The sequence below is a fragment of the Clarias gariepinus genome, chromosome 24, assembly GCF_024256425.1.
Source record: "Clarias gariepinus isolate MV-2021 ecotype Netherlands chromosome 24, CGAR_prim_01v2, whole genome shotgun sequence".
Lineage (NCBI taxonomy): Eukaryota > Metazoa > Chordata > Actinopteri > Siluriformes > Clariidae > Clarias > Clarias gariepinus.
The window spans coordinates 11,082,316-11,102,672 of record NC_071123.1 but is presented as its reverse complement, the minus strand read 5'-3'; the positions used below and the strand labels follow the sequence as shown (position 1 = coordinate 11,102,672).

Here is a 20,357-nt window from a genome sequence, read left to right as displayed (position 1 = left end):
TCTCCATAGTTAAATCGATTAAGAGCAAACAGGCCTGCATTAACTAGAAAGTTCTTCAAAGCTTCATAAGTAAACAGACGCCACGTGCTAATTGAATAATTGGCTAGAATTAGTGTGCGCGTGAGCGTGTCTACGTGCGCGCAGTAATGTGACGTCACGTCCACCTGCACGGTCCAAAGCAGCGGTGTCCGCACGCGCTTGGGTTTGGCCTGTGTGCGCGTGCTCTCTGTCTCAGCTGGTGATGAAAGAAATTAAAGATATTTTTCCTGATTATCATGACGGCGAGTTTCTGGCCCCGAAAAGCGGGTAAGAATGTTTAACAGGAGCAGGCAGTGTTTAGGAGGCTTATAGTTATTACAGCTCCTAATAACTTTACCGACGAAAATACGGTACCGGGCTTCATAAGTTTGAGTTAAAATTTTTGTGCAAACAAAAAAAAAAGAAAGTGAAATTCTTTAGTCTTTATACTTTGTTCCTTATTTAAGTCGCAGTCTAGTTGTCTTTAATCATTCTTGTTGGTTGAATTATGGCATTAAATTTGTTTCCAGCTATATATTAATAAAAACATTTAACTGAATTGAAAATATCATATTAAGAAATATAGTATCTAGACAGTAGGGGGCGCCCGTGGGCTAACAAACTATCAGTAACTATGCAAGTGTGTGCAATGACAATAGAAGACCTGACATCTCCAATCTTTCTTTCTTTTTTTAAATGTTCTTTATTTAAAAATTACAAAGTCTTTATATTTTAAAAACAATACAGTTGACTTTGAAACTAATGTTTACATTTAGCAGTTTTTTTGGTTGATGTCAGATTATTTATAAGACATTAGTGATGAATGCTGGATGGAGAGGCTACCTGCAAATTTTTGCACAAGGCCCCAACAGCCTCTAGAATGGCCACTGGTGGTGCCCGTGAAACTTGGCATTCATTTCATCTTTACCATAAAGAGAGGGATCCAGCAGTGCTTTAATCATTTATTCAGTTCAGCTCTCTCCCTCACCTCCTCCTCTGTAATATATACTCAAACAGATCAGCTTCCAAGACTTCAGCATCCATGTAAACGACCACCATTAGTGCTGCAGGAAGGGAATTACCTCCTGGATCACTGGGTACCTCACAAATATTTCAAAACAAACATCACGTGTTTCACTGCGGCATCCTCTGTAGTGCCTTTTCTTGGTTAGCTTCATCCTTAGAGAATTTGAAAATGGTCAAACCTCAGACCTTTACAAAAGTCTAGTCTGTCTAGGTTTCCTGTGCCATTTTAGATAGTTTTACATGATATTAATGATTTCATTTGCTGTCACGTTTAATACTCATGTTTTGATAAGCCACATTAACTTTCCCATTTACTACACCAAGTAACACCAGCCTCAAAGTTCAGGTTATACTCTGGTATCTGGCAGGATTTTTGTGTTTTTATATCGTGAATATGCATAATCAATATTTTTTCAGAAAAAAAAAAAATAAAGAAGCAAGAAAGCCTGTAATAGGAGATTCCATCTGATGGGAAGTGCATAGATTACCTCGAGGCACAAGACTCCTTGCTGTAATTCCTCTCACATGCTATTGGTTAGGGCAGGCTGACTGGGTGGATTCACTACCTTCTATCCATGCTGAAGAATACCGAATAGACTGAAGGAAGTGAGAAAGGCTTCCTGGACATCTCTGGAGCTCGTGTCGGCTATGTGGGACACTGACTACCTGTGGAGGGAGGTGCAAGGGTCAGTACACTAAATTCTGAGCCCTCAGAGATGGAAATCGTCCTGGTGAATGGATGGATCAGAAGGATGCACTTAAGGAATAGATGCTGAAAGCTTTGTAGGGCTAAAAGAACAGGGCTCAAGGTTGGAAGCCTGGTTGAGAAAATATTTTAATGTTTTGGTGGACATGTGGTGCTGGTAATTAGTAAACTTAAGCGTTCTTCTGTCATTCTCCTAGTTGCTGATTCTGTTCCTTTTAATGCAATTTTAAATTTTTAGATCAAATATTTAGATGTTCTGAGTGTCTGGTTTGGAGGTTTTGTCCACAACTCTTGTAAAGTAGAGGCAGTACGTTTATAAACTTTTATATTTCATAATATAAAAAGGATTGATGCATTTTTTTTTTAGTCCAGAGGGCGTGTAATGTATTTATCGCAACATTATTATTTAGATTTACTTTAATAAAATTGTTGTTGCTTTAACCACACTAATAATTACCATTATTAATATTTTTTAACCAAAGCTTTATATTAAAATACGACTTGAAGAAAAGCAGTGTGTGTTCTGCCTGTCTAGCTGATAACAAACAGCTTCTAATTGTTTTCTTACTGTTTAAAAATAGGTTGTAAATGTAAATCTATGATATAATGCTATGCCTAACTTCTAAGGGTTTTAAAAGGAATTATTCTGACTCCGTAATCTGGTTGGATGAGAGGCCTTCTACAAGTGCTGATTTAGACCATAACAGTACTGGGACATTTAACTATAACTGGGATTTTAACAGCACTGGGACGTTAAAGTAATGAAAATAGATCGTTATGGTCCACAGTACTAGAAAGAGGAGAGAGCAGCTTCCTGACAAATTCCACATCAAAACCAGTCATGGAAGCACTTTTAGAAAGAAAGCACATCTGATGATAATGTCATCTTAAACAACCCTCTTAGTAATTACTTCTAAGTCATTCCGAATTGCACCAGAACCATGTTGTTCTGTTCACAGCTGAGCCACAAAGCTAACTAGCTTCTAACATGAGGCTGGATTCCAAATCCCTCTCTAGCCCCTGATCAATGGCACTATTTATTGTGTGGAACAAGGAATTGTACACTCTGGCTTTCCATTAAACACTTCTTGGGATTTAACCTCGGAACCCTGGGAGTTAGCTAATATTCTAAATTGGAATAAGTGAAGATATAAAGTAAATCTTGTAATGTTTTTAGGGCTGTAAAGCACCTCCATGCTCATTCTCTTTGCTTACTATGTAATGGTAAGAATTTAAACTACTTTCACCTCATTAATTACACTAACTGTCGTCATTACAAGCTCCGCCCTCAAGCTTATAGCCGCATCAGTAGTTTTTAGACTATAATTGATTATGTGAATTACTTTCCTTTTTCAGATTGAGGAACTTTGTTGAAATGTTGAACATGCGTTGTGATACTAATGCTTTTATGGATGAAACAAACATCCTTTGCTCTGAAGATATATCAATAACAAAAAATATCGTGCTCACAGGGCGAAGCTGGCCTCTCTTTTTAATCCATCCCATGCTGAGCCAGAAGGAAATGAGTCTTTTAAGTTTACTGCCCCCAAGCAGCCCAAAAAAGTCCTCTCTGCTTCTGGTACGCAACACATTTCAGCATGTTTTAACAACGCATGTCTGTAGCATTAGTGGATCTCATCAAATGTGGGGTTTGCCATTTTAGGTCCACATCCTCAGCAACAGGCTCCTCCTTCACCAGCTCCAGTCGTCTTATTGGCTTTTGCGGTCCATGCATTTCACTTGTAAGTATATGTGACAATTAAACAGAATTACATGAAAAGGCTGGCTGACTTCGGGTTATAATAACTAAGCATAATAGCTGAGGGATGTCTAACAAAGTGAGTTTTTAGTGTGAATGGACAGTACGTGAAGCATGGCAAGTTGGGCGTGGCCATCCTGGGAAACCATCCAAACAAAGAGGTGAGGGAAAGAAAATAAAATAAACCGCCATATACTGTATGTGGTTTATATAATGGTGTGGTTTCTCACTCTGTCATCACAGTATAAAGTTCTGCTGTATGCAAGTCAACAGAAACACATCACTACAGCACGAATCCACCATGGATTTGTTCTCACCGCAAGTTTATCTTTTTATCCTTTTTTTATCCTCTGTTGTTTTCAGTAGCATCAGTGCTGTGCATAACTATTCTCGCCACAGGTTCAGCCTGGTAACTACACTGCCTTCTATGATGATCAGCGGCAGAGCTGGTCCCTGAGGTTCGACTCGGAGGAAGCTAGGATAGACTTCTGTAAAGAGGTAATCTCACTTTTCTAAATACTAACATCTTGGAGTCATGGGACAATTATCTAAAAATCATCATCAAGCTTATAGTGCATGTTTCTTACTGTATAAACAAATCAGGCACATTGAAATCAAGTATAAAAGAATGCCTATTCTGTTGGTGTATTTACAGAGTAACAAAAAGTATGAAAGCAAAAGTATTACAACAAGAGAAAAGATTGTGCACTGATGTAGCTTGGTCTGTTTATTTATTTTAAGCAACTTTGGAAAAGTCAACCAGACTTTGAGCCAGACTTTTTGTTTTCCAGGCTTCATAAAGGACTTTTGACTCTTATTTTTAGGCCTTCATTTTCCAGTCCAGTTCCTGCACCTGACCAGTTTCATAGGAATTTTTTGTTGTGTGCATTAAGCTACACATAGCCCTATGAAGCATTCAAGCATAAAAAACAAGTGATGATGTACATCGATAAAATGACAAAGTACTCCCCAGTATTCCCACTTACTTTTTCTTTAGGTTTAATTTTCCCGAAATAATTATTATTTTTTTTTTTTTAATTATGATGAAGTTTCTATGCATAAACCATTCTGTCTCTAAGGTGTGTGTGGCCAGGTGGAACAGTCAGACCTTCAGGGACACACTGCTGACTCAGGACTTGGCCCATGGAGAGGGACGGACTGTCAGCATGGGGGACACGGTGGAGGTGGTCTTGTCTAGCTGGCTGCTTCAGAATCATGCTATAGGACAGGTATTCTTCTGTTTACAAATCTTTGGTTTTGTTTGCCAAAGTTCTTCCTTCCCCTTTCCTCTGTTGGCAATTACATTTTGCTTTCATGCAGGGAAAACGTTCTATCTTCTTATTCTACCTTATCTTTTTTTTTTAGGTCACAAACTGTTGTTTAATCTTTTCGCTGCATATACAGTATACGAGTATGTACTATGTAACAAATAAAATTTGAAGTTTGAAAATCCATATTCTTTATTTAATGTTAATGCAGTTTTAAAGTATGAATTCACAGTATGAATGCAGATTAATTCCTGCTCTCTGTTTCACCCAGATGAGGATGGGTTCCCTGTTGAGTCTGGTTCCTCTAAAGGTTTCTTCCTATTACCATCTCAGGGAGTTTTTCCTTGCCACTGTCGCCCTCGGCTTGCTCACCAGGGACAAACTGACCATTTTGATTCATACACATTCACATTCCATACAAACTTAAATAATTCTTTTGATTGTGTAAAGCTGCTTTGGGACAATGGCAATTGTTAAAAGCGCTATACAAATAAAATAAATTGAAATTAAAATAGGTAGGGATATCATTAAAATTCAAAGTGTATATATTTTGTATTTATGAAGACATTAGATAAACACTTGCCATTTAAACAAGGACATCAAATCGACAACAGAAACCCAAGTCATTGTATTTTTAAGTGTGTCCTGTTCCATTCTAGAGATGTTTGTTACATCTTCAGAGACACATGATCTTTGTTTTGCAGTTATTTGATTCCAGCTCATGCAAAGAAAAGCTCCAGCGAGTGAGTCTGACCTCTAACTCAGCCCTGATGGTAAGTCTTTTATTTGATTTGTGAAAGCTAATCTTTACACATTTGTCTTGTTAAATCCAACACAAGTTAGATTTGCTCAGCTCCTCTGTTCACCGTCTTCGGTAGGGATGGGAAAAGGGGTTGTTAGGGATGCAGAAAGGAGGTCGACGTCTTATAATTGTTCCCCCCATCATGGGTTATGAGTCAAAAGAAGTTCCAAACCATGTACCACCCTCCAGCGCATTAGTGATTGCAGTGGAAGTTCATCAGGTAGGCTATCTCTCTTTCTCCCCATTGCACTGAGTGACACATGCATGCTTCATTGTAGGGATTTCTTACCTGTATTTAATGATAGTTAGCGGGTGATTAAAATTTTAGATTTATAATTTTTTTTTTTTTAAGGTTCATTTCTCTAAAGATGCAGACAGCCTCGCTGCTGGATCTACAGACTTCTACAAGTCTCTAGTCCCTGATCTAGACAGAATCAATGTTGAGAGGTCAGTCCCGTCCGCTTTGGGCAGCTCTGAACAAGGGGTTTGTGCAAGACATGTTGCGTCATGACATTACAACTCCACATAGAAATTTTGTATTCCTTCGCACTACAACTACATGCTAACATAACAAGCTTGCATTAGCATGGAATCTAACATCTTTTATAATTTTGCTTTGTAATTATTTCAATTGGACAATATAATTAGATCCATAATAGGACATTTACAATGAAGTACAAGTTTTGAACTATCATTCTTACCCGTCACAATTAGGTAAAAATAAAACACGTAATGGTATTTATCAGCACCACACAAATTTAAGACTCTTAAATATTAAGATATTAAATATTAAGTTAACTTGCTAAGTGCATATCTCTCTAGCTAATTTATACATTATTTCTCTAAACTGCAGTTTAATATCTAATGTTTAACATTTAGAAATCAAGCACCTGGTGTTAAGTGCAGAGATGTAAATGAGCTCCCTAAGGTAAGTCACTTTAAAAGAAGAATTTTTGTTTGTTTATTTTTTAAGTGCATCAATATAACCAAATGCTTTCCAGATGTCTTGACCTGTATTTTTGTTCATTTTGTTTCAGTATTCAGATAAATATAATAAAATTTATATGTAGATGATGTATATTTAAAAGCAACAATTATTTGTTACTTTGATTTATTTATGATCAAAGGGTTTTTGGGTGTTTGTACATAGAGGCTGATTGGGGTGGGTATTATGCAAAGGTTTTAGGCAGGAGGCAGGTATGAAGAAATGGTGTAAACGTAGAATGGTTTAAAAAAATATTTATTTTTTAATCAATTTACAAAATGCAAAGTGAGCAAACATAAAGGAAATTTAAATTAAATTAATATATGGTGTAACTTTCCTATTCAAACCAGCCTAAATTTTTACACTTGCACAAAGTCATGGATTTTATAGGATAAGAGTCAGGTGTGTGATTAACAAATTATACAAGGGGATGGGCTAATGATAATCAATTTCATGTACAGTTGTTAAAGGGGTCATACAGCACTACATGCACTATTTTAAGCTGTTTGGACTAAACTGTGTGTTAGGAGAGTGCGTACACAACCACTCTACGATGATAAAGAGCCGCCCAGTGGTTTTCTTTTCGTTTATTACAGTAACATCCCCCTTCTGAAATCAGGCCAATCACAAAAGCCTTGCCTTGTGACGCCACACCACAAGAGGGCGTTCCTACACAAGTTGATTGACACTGGTGTTTTAGCAAAGACCCGCCCCGAGTGAGAAGACGCTGTCGGCCATTGTTTTTTCGCCGCTGGAGCAAAATGGCGCCTAAGCGAGTGTTGTGTACAGTTGTTGGGTGTAATAGCGAACACAGCAGTCGTCATTCACTACCTAGGGTTAGTGACCTAGGGTACCTACCTAGGGTTAGGTATCTGAGCCACTGAGGACGAAGTGGCTGAATTTAGTTTTTAAAGCTAACGTCCCCGCTGATTTACCTAAATGCGTTCATGTTTGCGATAATCATTTTTCACCAGACTGCTTTATAAACGCGGGTCAATATAAAGCAGGTTTTACTAGGAAGCTGCTCCTAAAAATCGGATCTGTACTAACGCTTCGTGTTCCTGCTTCATCTTCACCAGGCTCGGTGAGTGTAATTTATTTTACTATGACTCTTTGCAGATCGCCTTTTCTAATAATCACGATAAATGCGGAGTGTAAGTTAACTTATACTCTCATAGAACATGGTTATGGCTTCTTCTCTATGTACATCCGTCTCTATATAATCCCTAATCGCCCGTTTATAATAAACAATGCATTAAGGTGATTGTCTAGTTGCAAACTGTGTACGTAGTCGGAAAACTATATTATGCTTACCTTTGTTACGTTAGATGGTTTATAACGATGTCTGTCGAAGATTAAGAAGTCATGTAAACACATCAGTAAACACATCGCGTCCGTATCTCTCTCGGTAAGCTTCTCCGCTTTTCTTGTTGTTGCTCGCGGCAGCGCAACAGCCCGTTAATTCATGCACATGCAGTGATGAGAAAGACAAACGGGTCGATGCATGTCCATTCTTTTAATTTCTGCGTTGTCAGGCGATATTACAAACTTCCGCGTAGGTTCCGTACTTAAATCAAACCAAAAACGACTGAAGAAAACAGGCTCGGGCTCTATAATCCATAGTTTTCCAGTTTGGACTGCATTACCCACAAAGCACTGCGTGGCAATGCTTTGTGGGTGATGCAGTCCAAAGCATTGCCCGCACTGGACTACACTTCCGTGGCTATACCCCACGTGTCACGCCCCACAGAACGGGGGGGCGGGCTCAGCAGAGGTCATGAGCATTTAAATTAGCATGTACTGAAACAGGTTGCTGAGAACAGAGCTAGTTTTTACCAGGTAAAAGTAGTGTTTTTTTTTACACAATCCTTTTGAATTTTTAATTAACGTATAATACAAACTTTTCATTAGGACCCTAAAGATCATATTAAAATTTAATGAAAAATATAATGTGTAGGACCTTTAACTGAAAAAGAACCGCTGTGTAAGAGGCTTAAAACTGCGTAATGACCAGCCAACCTCTGCTACTAAGGTGTGGAAGACCGTTTCATGTCTCTGGTCATACACCATGGCAAGATTGAGCACAACAGGATAAACATTTGAACTTACAGTGGATTGTGAGTAACTTGGTCTGTGAGCGTTTTGGAAGACGAGCAAATTTGTTTAATAGATTTTAACTTAATAAACGAGCGAGGTTTGAGAAGAATCCTGACTGTGTGTGTGTGAGAAAGTCGTCCTACAAGCAAAGTGCAGGTTAAATTGTTTTATTTTTACTTTATATTTTGTATTAATAATTTTTATATGATTTTTGGGTTGGGGAAAGAATAATCAATTTCAATTATTTCTTATGGGGAAAATCGCTTATTCAAGCTCAGTCAAAATTTTTAATATTTGCCCGTAGCAGAAGGCAGGTTGTTTGCTGAAGGGCTGGGGAGCTGAATGAGTATATAATGAGTGTCTGCAGACAACAACTTCAAACATGCAGCCAATGAAATTAAGAAATACCGTCAGCTTAGAGAAAAGCAAGGAGGTCCTGGAAGTGATTTTTTTTGGACACAGAGCCCTGATCTCAGTAAAATCTACCTTTTATTTCTTTATATAATCCCCTGCTGGACTAATGCACTTATCCCAGCATTTCACTGATACCATCAATGTAAAAAGTTTTCACAGTTTTCTCCTATACGCTTGACTGCTGGTTTCATGTCCAAAATGTCAGCAGGCCTCCCAGTAACTCATTTATTGGCCCGTGCATGTGGAAATGGCCTGGATCAGTAACTTGCTCAGGACTGTATGGGGGATATGTGGCAATAACTCCCAAACAGTAAATCAAATAATCAAAAGCGCTTACATGTTCCTCTGCGAACTCAGTTATTTTGGGTCAAGTATGTAAATGTCTTTTATAGAAGGTTATTTATTTATATGTTTGTTTATTTTTAAGTCAAAGTAAGAGTTTGGATTTAATTTCTTTTACCATAGACATGATCGCTTGCTTCTTTTCTCCTTTGTAAACTGCAGCTTCCCGAAGCAGACAAAGCCAAGTTAATCTCCCGTGTGGCTAAAATGGGCCAGCCGACATTGCCTTTCCTGAAAGTACCAGCTCAACCAAGCGACTCTGTGATGGAGGTAAGGGGATGCACGCAAAAGTGGGGAATGAGGACGGAGTCATCACTTTTTTTCCCTCCAACATTTAAAATGACAACATAATATATTCTAGGTTTACATTTCAAATTCCACATGTACACCCCATGATGTTTTGACGTGTCAGTGTGAGTTTTGCGTCTCTGTGAAGGAACGAAGAGAGACACTATCAGTGGGTGGTTCATCAGCCCAAGCTGTTTCATCTCCACTGCCTGTAGCTGGTGAGATAGCGTATGGCTTATTACAGCTTTCTAGCTTTTTTCATATTCCTGTGTTGTGTTGCGTTTCATCTGCAGTCTTCTTAAATCCTCCAGTTGTCCAATACCCTGAGGCAGTGAGTACACGCACAGCTCAGGATGTACATGTCCGCTCAGATCGAGCGTTTCAGGTGGAGTGGTGATCTACTATATTCATTTTCAATTTGCTTCATCTTTATGCAATATCATCTATGTTATTGGTGTAAAAGTATCAAAACATAATTATCATAGCAATATCAGTATCTATTACATTTGTTCTGGCACCTATGTCTTTTGGTATAAATTTCCTATTTTGTAATTTCCAATTTGCTAGCACATTTTATTTATACATATAAATAAAGAGGGGCCCATAAATTTGCTACATATTTAACATGGAAAAGTATATGTCTCTCTTAAAATCTAAATTATATAATGTCTGTCATTGCCACAACCCCTGTACAGTCCTGACCTTGCATTAGTGTAGTACATAGTTTCGCATAGATTTACAATCAAGTCCCAGTTTTACCTAAATGAAGTGAACTCCAGTTTCACTCCCCCCATAAAATATAACGCTCCAATTTACTATGTAAGTCACAGCACTTGGGGTGCACAAATATACTGTACTTCATAGGATGGGAAATATGGTCTGACAAAATCTGGTTGGATTGATAAAAAAGACAACAGGAAATTTTATTTATATAGACATGTCCCCCCCCTTATTTTATCAACAGCCTTATCCTGCATCACAGCTGCACCCTTACCCATTAACCTTCCCACTCCAGCACGCACCATACCTCAGTAAGTAAAATAGTTCTTGTATAGTTTACGGCTTGTCTTCGAGTTATGATCTCCGCCTATATGTCTGTGTTTTGTATTACGTTTAAAATGTATCTGACTGTTTTGCACATATTTCTTATAGCTGAAATCGGCTCCTTTATGATGACCGAGGCGAGACAGAATAATACTGAAATCCGATTAGCTGTTGCAAGAGTGACTGACAAGGTTGACTACTTGGCTTCAAAGGTATAGCAAGTTTCTTGTTTATGGATTCAGTGTGTATTTAAATAACCTGGGTGTTTACCAATGCATTAATATTTAGAGTGGAATAAAACTCAACTACTTATTCAACACGGTTATCTCTGCTATAAATTGAAGAAAAGTCATTTTACTCTATCCTGTTGATCAGAAAGATGTAGCTAATCTTAAATTTTACTAAAGGTTTAGTAAACAATTTTTTTTTTCTCCAGGTGGATGATTTATGTAAGCAAGGTGTCTGCTCTTCTGCTCCATCTAGTGGATCTCTGGAAACAGGCATGATCTTGCAAAACATACAGAGAATTATTCAGGTGTGTTTTGCCCAAAGAAACAGTTAGAAAGATACAGATTGGGACTGTTGTTTAACATAGCATTTATTTGTGTGTGCGTGTGAACTGCAGGAAAATGCCAGTCTGAAGAAGGGTGTTCTAGAGAAGGGCTCTAGAGTGGAGGAACATGACTGTAAAACAGGAGAGTTCACTGAACAGAGGCATGACAGTTTTATAAATCGATCAATAATCTTAATGTATCTTTATCCAATCAGTCAACATCTTACAATGTTGACATTTATTGACTATGAAATGAAAAAGTTCCATGAAGTAGGTTTGTGTAGTTAGCTTTTTACTTTAGTGTGTTGCAGTTTGTTAAAAATAATTGCATGTATGTTTTAAGATATGTGGAGAAGAACTTGCTGCTAGATCAGACGAATGACCACCTACAGAGCAAGCTTTTACAAGCTGAACAGGAGAAGGTGTGTATACATGCAGTCCAGCTTCAGAACTAACAAAAATATAGATTATAATCTTACTGAAGTCACAGTTTAAAGAAATACTCCAGTGTTTCCAGAAAGTCTCAAACCTGTGACTTTCTTCCTCTCATCCGCAATGGATCAAGCACTAACAGGAAGTGGATAATGCTGATTATCTCTTTACACCGACACCTCTCGGTGGGTAGGATATATTGGGAAGCAAGTGAACTGTCACTCATCATGTGCTAAAAGCATGAAATATGAACATTATAAGGATCTGAGAGAGTTTAACAAGGGCCACATTGTGATGGTTGAAAAGCTGGGTTATGGCATCTCCAAAGTGGCCAGCAGAGGCAGTATGATGCTCTGAGCGATGCTCAGCTACAACCTACCAAAATGGTTGCAGGCCAAATACTCAGCAGGATGATGCACCCTGCTGCACTGCAAAATCATTTCAGAATGGTTTGAGGAACAGGACAAAGAGGTGTTCAAGGTGCTGACTTGGCTGCCAAATCTTGCAGATCTTAACCTGAATGAGCAAGTGTGGGATGTGTTGGACTAACAAGTCTGATCCATGAATGCCCCACTTAAATGCAACTTGCAGGACTTAAAGAATCTGCTGCTAACATATTGGTGCCAGATACCACAAAACGCATTCAGAGGTCTCGTGGAGTCCATGCCATTATGGTTCAGAGTTGTTCTGGAGACGCAAGACAGACCTACACAATATTAGGCAGGCGATTTTATTGTTATGGCTGTTCAGTGTATATCAAAATTCTTTATTACACATGCACTATAAATTGAGTTGTTTGAAAAATGCTCATTATGTCTGTTTTTGAAAACATGACCTTGACAATTGCGCTGCTTCCAAGTACTGTATGGGTGCAATATACTGTATGATCACGATGTGGGACAGGTTTAAATGAAACACTACTGTAAACTAAACAATTAGTGTTTCATCATAATTTAAAAAGGAATAAACTACTGACCAGTTTTGTTTCCCCTCTCAGGTGCGTTTGTCGGGAGAGTTGGATGCGTCATCTTCTCGTGTGTGTAAGCTGCAGCAGGAGGCAGACGATCTCCAGCAAAGGGTGACGGAGCTGCACGCCAAACTCAGTGCCGTCCTGCAGGAAAGCCAGAACCGCTGTGCTCTTATGAGTTCTCTGGAGGCTAAGGTGGAAGGTAGAGGTCAACATTTGCCTTCTGGTTGTTTATAAATTAAAATTGATAGTAAATCAATCTGAGATTGGTTCAGTTTGATTAATTAAATGATTGACTTGGATTTAAGAAACAATCTTGAATTGATGCAGCATTAGTGGGGTACTTTTTTTTTTCTTTGAATATACAGTGCTTGCTAATGTGATGGTCCTCGCTAGTCTTCATGTCGTACCATGCAGTTATTTTATGAAAATATGCTCCTGTAATTTGTGCATCTACAAGAGTAAAAATGCTCGGCTTAGAAAACATAAGCCCTTATTTTTGGACCACTATTTGTCCAGAATTGTTTGCTGTATCAGTGCTCAGTTCAAAATGTGCAACTGGAGCATTTAATGGAGTTCTAGTGTATTATATACGATTATATTACCACAGGTAAGTTTATTTTTTATTGTATTTTTTCAAAGGACTTTCATTTTGCGGCCATCTAGTGATCAATGTTATAAATGACCACAAATGAAGCAACCCTTTTAATCTTGTTATATAATTTTGTACAATAACTGAACATATGTTAATGCAGTTTTAAGGTTTAGGTTATTAAGTATTTGAATTAGTATTGAATATTATAATGTGCAGAATTGAAGAAGGAGGTGGTGCAGTCTCAGCAGAAGTGGAGAGAGGAGAAACAGAAGTGCAGAAAAATGGAATGGACAATGACAATCAGAGAGGAGGAAATTCAAGACCTGAGGGCAGAGAATGACAGCCTGAACCAGGTAAGTATGTGTGCAAGTGGGAACTTGTATTCAATATGGTTACTCTAAAAAAAAAAAAAAAAAAAAAAAAAATTCAGTGTAGTAATTGCACATGTGTAGAAAAACGACACTGCTGAATCAGTGAAGTTTGATGAGGGGGGAAATTTTTTTTTTATAAATCACACTAAGCATTCAGTAATTTAAACTACAGGCTTTCAGTGGGTTGAATTTTTTTTTTATCTTAAATGTATTCTATCCTGGTAAAGCATTTTTAAAAAGAAAAAAAAAAAACTTAAAATAAAGGAACATTAACACTAAATTAAGGCACAAACTCTAAACTGTGATATTTCCTGCTGTAAGGCTGATATTTGAGGTGTGTGTCTGTCCCTGTGTCCCAGCTGCTTTCGGACAGAAGGAGGAAGTGGCAGCAGGAACGGGAGCGTTTTCTATTACAGCTGGAGGAGCAGCGCAACAGCAATGAACAGGAACAGCAGCAACTTCTGGACAAGCTCAGGAAAGCTCGAGTCTACGCTGGGACACACAGCAGAACCCAGGTGCAGTGTACAGGGATATGACATGAGTGTATGTCCTGTGTAGAGAAGCACAGGATACTGTACTTAACACTGCACACAGTGTAATGCACAATGCATGAAAAAATACGTTTGATTTTTCGCCTTCTATTTATACACCAGTGAATTTTATTTATTAATGTAATATAAGATTATGCTGCAGATGTTTAAATTATTATTATTTTTAGCATTTCAATGCTAAATCCACTTCATGTGGGGGAAAAAAAAGAAACCGTACAAAACTTTTTTTTTTTTTTTTTCTCCTTTCTTCCTGGACTTTTTCACTTTCTTGGGGTTGCCACATCAGATAATTTAATCCACAAATTACGTTGGCTGTCTTTATATGAGCTATCCATAACCTAACATTTTCACAATCTTCAAATGCCATTTAATCTAGAAGGTTATTCTTAAGACACACCACTGACATGTCTGGCTCAATGATTCATTTTTAGTTTAATATGTATTAGGCCAGGACAGGACATGTGACTGATCAATAACATGAACAACACATAACATTACCATTATTAGTTATGCACCAGTAAACTGGTGACAAGATCAGGGGCACAAAGCTTGTTTATATCTCTGTGGAACAAAGACTAGCTGGTCCTGTCCAATCTTATAGAAAAGCCAGTGTAGCACAACTTGCCAAAAACATGTTGGTGCTGACCACAAAAAAAAGACACTGGCACCCCGGGGACACCTGAGACTCGATCCCACAATTCACAGTACGCAAATAATCTGCTGCTTTCCTTATGTCAGACACTACAGCACACCGTCAAAGGGGCCAGAGCTGCATATAACAATCAGTGTAATTTAAATGTAATACTAATATGTAATAATAGATGATGGATATGCTGCTCATATTCACCAGTCAGCCACAATACTGTTGTCTATGGATCGGACTTGTTTGTGCTGTACAAACCAACCATGCTCCAACACTCCTCATGCTTCTCAAACCATTCCTTTTTATTTTTGGGAGATGGTCCAACCCAGACCTCCAGTCTTCCGGGTTTGGCAGATTAGAGTGCAGTGACTGATGTAGATACTTCCACCATGTGGGTTTCTTTTCAGGTTGAGCCGGAGTGGCAGGAGAAGTGTGATGCAGCACTGGATGAGCAGAAATCAAAACTAGAAGAAGTAATTTCTCAGCTACAAAAACAGGTATGATGGTCAGTAATCAGATGTGTTTAACCTAACCATAACCTTATTTTTTTTCCTGAATTATTTTCTCTGCTTTGTTATAGAATACAAACTTGCAGGAAGAACTGGAGAGCGAACGACAGCAATTTGAAGCTCAGCTGACTGTACAGGTGAGGTGTGGTCATGGTTTTTCAGTACAGCAGTGGTATATCCTAGATCAGGATACTAGCCGTATGACCATCTGTTAGCCAGTAAAGCACTGTACTTTTATTTTCTCCTTCTCATCTAGCATTCATACCATATGCAGGTATTCTGAGATGTGCTAATCTCAAGAACCTTGTTCTTTTGTTCATGTGCGACATATTCAATTTACAAGACGTGCATGCTGTTTTGTTGCAGCTGAAATGGGTGATGAATGGCTTGTTCCGCGCTCTAAGGGCAGAGTTTGATCAGCAGGAGTCTTATTCTGGTGAATTTGTCCTGAACGTTGTCCTCAGTACCATCAAGGTATGGCTCTTCAGAGCTATGACAGCACAACTTTGTAACTACCTTAAGACTTAACTAATGACTTAGTAGTTAGCGAGAATGTTTGGATTTGAATGAAGTTTGGATTAAGTTGCAGGCATGCTGAAGAAGCAGTGCATTAAAACTACTGTGACTCATGCGTTTTTTGTATAATACTGACTTTCGTGACAGCTGTATTGCTTTACAAGCATTAACCCAGTCTTTGCATAGTGATGAACTGATTACTCTGATGTGGCTATTCATCAATTATGGCATAGTGTTGCTATCTCCACAGTTTCTAGGGTCACTGGTTTGATTCTAAACTCTAAAAGTTCTTGTTTAAAAAAAGAATTTGCTTAAAAAAATAAAATCATGCAGCAGAGTTGCACTTGTGTGTGCTTAGGCCCATGTGAAAGGGTGTTCTCACCTTGTGCGCATTCACCCCCAGGTCTAATTTGACTTCAACTGGGGAAAAGCACTTGATGAATGAGTGAATGAATATATACTTAAGGGGGAATGTTGCATCATGACTAATGAAATGATCTTTTGTTTGTATTTTGGTAGCATGTGACCATGCGATTCCTCAAGGAGCTCAAGTCTGAGGAACAGGAGGAGTACTTCTCTGAAGAGAAGACACCAAGTGGGAGAATGGAAGAACGTGGAATAAAAAGTGAGGAAATTGACAGCCCCAAGAGTGTGGACAGCACTTATGTTACTGCATACGAAACCAACAGTCTAGAAGCTTCTGAAGTGAGCACTGATTTTTCATTAGCTTCAGATGTACAGAAAGAGCCAGCAAGTGAGGGGTTTGTAAATAATATCTGATGTCAGTCATAACTGGAGACAAGAACCCAATGTTTTAAAAAAAATGACTGAATTCCAAAATGAGGAACTAAGTTTTTGTAGAAAAGGAAAGGCAAACTCCATTCTGTTCCACACTTACTGGTTATTTACTAGGTTAGTAGTGTATGATGGACAGAATCCACCAAATATGTTCCATCCTAAAACAATCAAAGACTCGCCAAACTTCTAAGCTGGTAATCATACCACAATAATTCTATACTGGAATACAGTAATTGCAGAATTATATTTTATGTTCTACTAAAATTTACAGATTTAATGGCATCATATTGCTGATTTCATTTCTTTGACTAATATAAATGTATTGTGATAAAACAGCAGCTAAACCAGCTATGTGCTAAGATTATATGTAATTTTGTATTTGTATTTAGTATGTTAAATAAAATAAACATTTAAAATACATTTTAGACATAAATGGACACTGCATACACGCATTGTAAAGTGACTTTATTGTGAATATTCATAACACTATTAATCTCCTGGCTTCTGCTAAAACGTAATGCTAATCTACAACAAAACTGTAACTGAGACTGATCAGAAATTTCAAAGTTACCTAGATCATGTATATAATAATTCTTACAGTGTCTGACAGAAGTTTCAAAATGACTTTCACATTTTAAGAAAAACATGCACAGTCTTACATGTATTACAGGAGGTACACAGCTTTGGTGTTATGTAAGCATTTTCACAAATGATAATATTTTAGTGAGTTTAAATAAAATGTAGCACTGCGTGTGTGTATATACCGGCTACTAATTTTGCTTTTGCTGTACATTTTACAGTCTTTATCTCTATTCATGTCTGATTAGCAGAATGTTTGCATTAGGTAAGCTTTCTTAGAACATAGAACATTCACAATTGGGTTAAACAACATAGTGATATATGTGTAATGACAAACATTAAGTAGGGGGAAGATTTTTATAATTTAATATGATGAGGTAATGCACAGGGAGAATGTGTAAACTCCACACACAGAGACCTGAGGCCTGTGAGAGGCCACAGTGCTAACAACTAACTACACCACCATGCTGTTATGACCATTGATAGAATGATGTTCTGTTGCTCTTATGATTATGCTTGTCCATGTTCAGTGTTCCAATCTTTTCTTAATGTTTCTACATTCAGATGCGTGTGCGTGAACAAAAAACAAGATAAACATTTCGTGCTTTTTGCTTCGTCCATTTTTGTATTGGGACATAAACACTGAAAATAAGCATTTGGGGGAGGAGGGAGGAGTGTGAAGTATGAGAAATCCTTGATGTGAGTGATGTTTTTTAACCCTTTAATTTATTCCAACACTAGCACAGCAAAATGACGTGTTACTTCTACTGTATTGGTGTAAAATTATAATTATTCTATCAGTTTAAAGTATTTAATGAACACAGCCCACCTAAAAAAGACAGACTTTTACACAGTTATCCTGTCCTGCTATATATTTTTTAAATATTAACTTCAAATGGATTGTGTTAGGACATGGTAACGACTGCGATTTCTAGACGAGATGGATTTTTTAAAGCATGCTTTGTTATAAGAGCACTTTAGTGAATATAGGGGTAAAAACTGAGTATCTATATATGAACTTATTTACGTCATCCCTACAACCAAAATTTCATCAACAGGAAGCGGAAGACATGGGCAAGACTTTAAGCAAAACACCACCAGCAGAGAATATTGCTCAATTAACAGCTTAGAAAAATTTAAATCACCACAGCAGGGGGAAAAAAAAAATGCAGGAGACAGCTAGATGTAGGCTGGCCAACCAACACAACAATAAACATGATTCAAAGACTGCTTAAGTCTTTTTAAGAAGAGATAACACTGCCAAATGTATATTTTATGCCTAACTGTAGCTTTCGAGATAGGCAGTGTTTAACAAGGTCCAGTAAGTAATTTAAAAACATCAACTTTGGTACGGGTCATGGAGTATAATAGAATTCATGCGATGCATGGGACATGTGTATAGTGTTGCCTTTCAGATAAAACTAAGGAAAGTGGATGGGTTTGAATCTGTTCACAGACCCATAGGCAACACCATGTCAAATATTAAGCTTTCAGGTTAAAAGTATTTGAGCTGACAGGAAGTCTAAAGTACCTCAAACAGCTACTCTTTACGAAGCTGTTGTGTTGAGCAAATAAATGACTCAGTTAGACAACATACAGGAATGGTTGAGGTTTTTTTTTTCATCATCTTCCTTCCAGCATAAATCGGCCTGGCCATGCCATCAACCAACTGGCTCAATCAAGAAAACTGAAGTTTCACATTACAATACCCTTACTGAACTGCTTACTATCAGGTGACGAGCAGTGTATTAACCATTTAGATCTTATATACCATAGGAGCCTTGGCTGTGAAGCTCCATAAGAAAAGATAATTTTTTCATATTTCTATTAGAAACTATTGATTGCATTATACCTGCACAAAGAGCATTTTCTGAAATTGTAGTCTTGGTCTTTTAATATGTTCCCATTTAAGTACTAAAGGTTAAACAAAAACATTTAACCAAGTATAGATTACTACGGTACTCAAATTGTAGTGAAGCCATTTCTGCTCATTCTTATTTCTTTGACCATTAAAATGAGGGAATTATTCACCTTTACCACGGATAAACCTTTTACACCAAAACTGTGTGTATAAAATGGCAAAAAAAAAAAAAAAGACCTGGTAGCCGCACTTTTGCTCAGGTTCAAAGAGGAACCTTTCATAACCTCACTTTCGTAACTGTGATTGGGCAAAAAGTGGAGCTGGGGTAACTGAGGAAATTTCAGGTCTGCTAACATACCACTCAAACACAAGTCTGACCCATCCAGCTCAAATTACCCAAAAGTTATTGGAGAAAAAAAGAAAAACTCCATTTGTACTTCCTTGTTCCTTTGTGATCCATACATCACAGAAGCTACAGCTTACAGTAAGAAGATGGTTGATGGAGGCATCATGTCACAATTCACGAGCATGACCGATAGTGAACGAGTTTAGTAATTGATGTCGTTTAAGAACATGCAAAATGATTTTTATGTAGTAACAGTCAGGATTTGGGGAAAACGCACATCGGACACAAAAAGGCACAAATATTAAAATAGTGCAAAAACATGACAACCAGAGCTCTTGATTACCTGCTTAAGTTCAGGAGGCTAAACTCTTACAATCTGTTTCTCACTAAGTTAAATGCATAAAGTGAAATAATTTGGTATTTAGTAGCAAGTCTCCTTTCCTACTTGAAATGTTCCTGGATTATTTTTGGAAAATCATAGCCTAGGACTTCATGCATGATGGAAAAAAGGTATCTGAATTGCAGGTATTTTCTAAGCATGTGGAACAGCATAAATGGTCAGACCGGGTCCTGGACGGGTTCAGCCATGGTAAAGGCGGATACGCTGAGAGATGTGGCAACGGCACAGCGGGCATGACTGTAGAGCATCACTGCAAACCTGGCAGCAGCATATATGGCCACATGGCAAGAAGACCACTAGGGACTAAAGAAATACACAAGAACATGTGCACATGTGAGACCTGAAAATTAATTTATACTATGAAAAAAGCACTTACTTGCAAATAAATTAATTAACTTAGACTTAGGTAAATGTAAAACATTTGTCGATGCTACATAAAGCATTTCCAGAATAGAGAATTGCTAAATTTGTGCCTAATGTCATTTAT

At 37.8% G+C, this 20,357-nt stretch overlaps 2 protein-coding genes across 4 annotated transcripts in view; one reads left to right on the top strand and one right to left on the bottom strand.

The window, feature by feature from the left end:
* The first annotated feature begins 230 nt into the window (after nt 1-230).
* fkbp15a (FKBP prolyl isomerase family member 15a) lies at nt 231-17,104 on the top strand. 3 transcript variants are annotated; one of them, XM_053485071.1, is made up of 26 exons: nt 231-306; nt 3,223-3,329; nt 3,414-3,492; nt 3,601-3,670; nt 3,753-3,827; nt 3,909-4,007; nt 4,589-4,738; nt 5,482-5,550; nt 5,656-5,799; nt 5,932-6,026; nt 6,459-6,507; nt 9,580-9,687; nt 9,854-9,923; nt 10,017-10,090; nt 10,670-10,736; nt 10,858-10,961; nt 11,186-11,284; nt 11,375-11,463; nt 11,646-11,724; nt 12,732-12,903; nt 13,513-13,649; nt 14,027-14,182; nt 15,269-15,358; nt 15,442-15,507; nt 15,737-15,844; nt 16,406-17,104. In XM_053485071.1, the coding sequence occupies exons 1-26, from the start codon at nt 242-244 to the stop codon at nt 16,664-16,666; spliced, it is 2,682 nt and encodes an 893-aa protein (XP_053341046.1). In that variant the 5' UTR covers nt 231-241; the 3' UTR covers nt 16,667-17,104. The 3 variants fall into 3 exon arrangements, with proteins under 3 accessions (XP_053341046.1, XP_053341045.1, XP_053341044.1); XM_053485070.1 differs by having other exon boundaries at nt 9,999-10,090; XM_053485069.1 differs by having other exon boundaries at nt 9,854-10,090.
* Nucleotides 17,105-17,134: 30 nt separating this feature from the next.
* Nucleotides 17,135-20,357, bottom strand: part of lrsam1 (leucine rich repeat and sterile alpha motif containing 1) — a 31,332-nt gene continuing 28,109 nt past the window's right edge. The window contains exon 24 of the mRNA XM_053485072.1: nt 17,135-20,173. Coding sequence (XP_053341047.1) covers nt 20,051-20,173 — 123 coding nt within the window. The 3' untranslated portion in view covers nt 17,135-20,050. The remainder of the gene's footprint in view (nt 20,174-20,357) is intronic.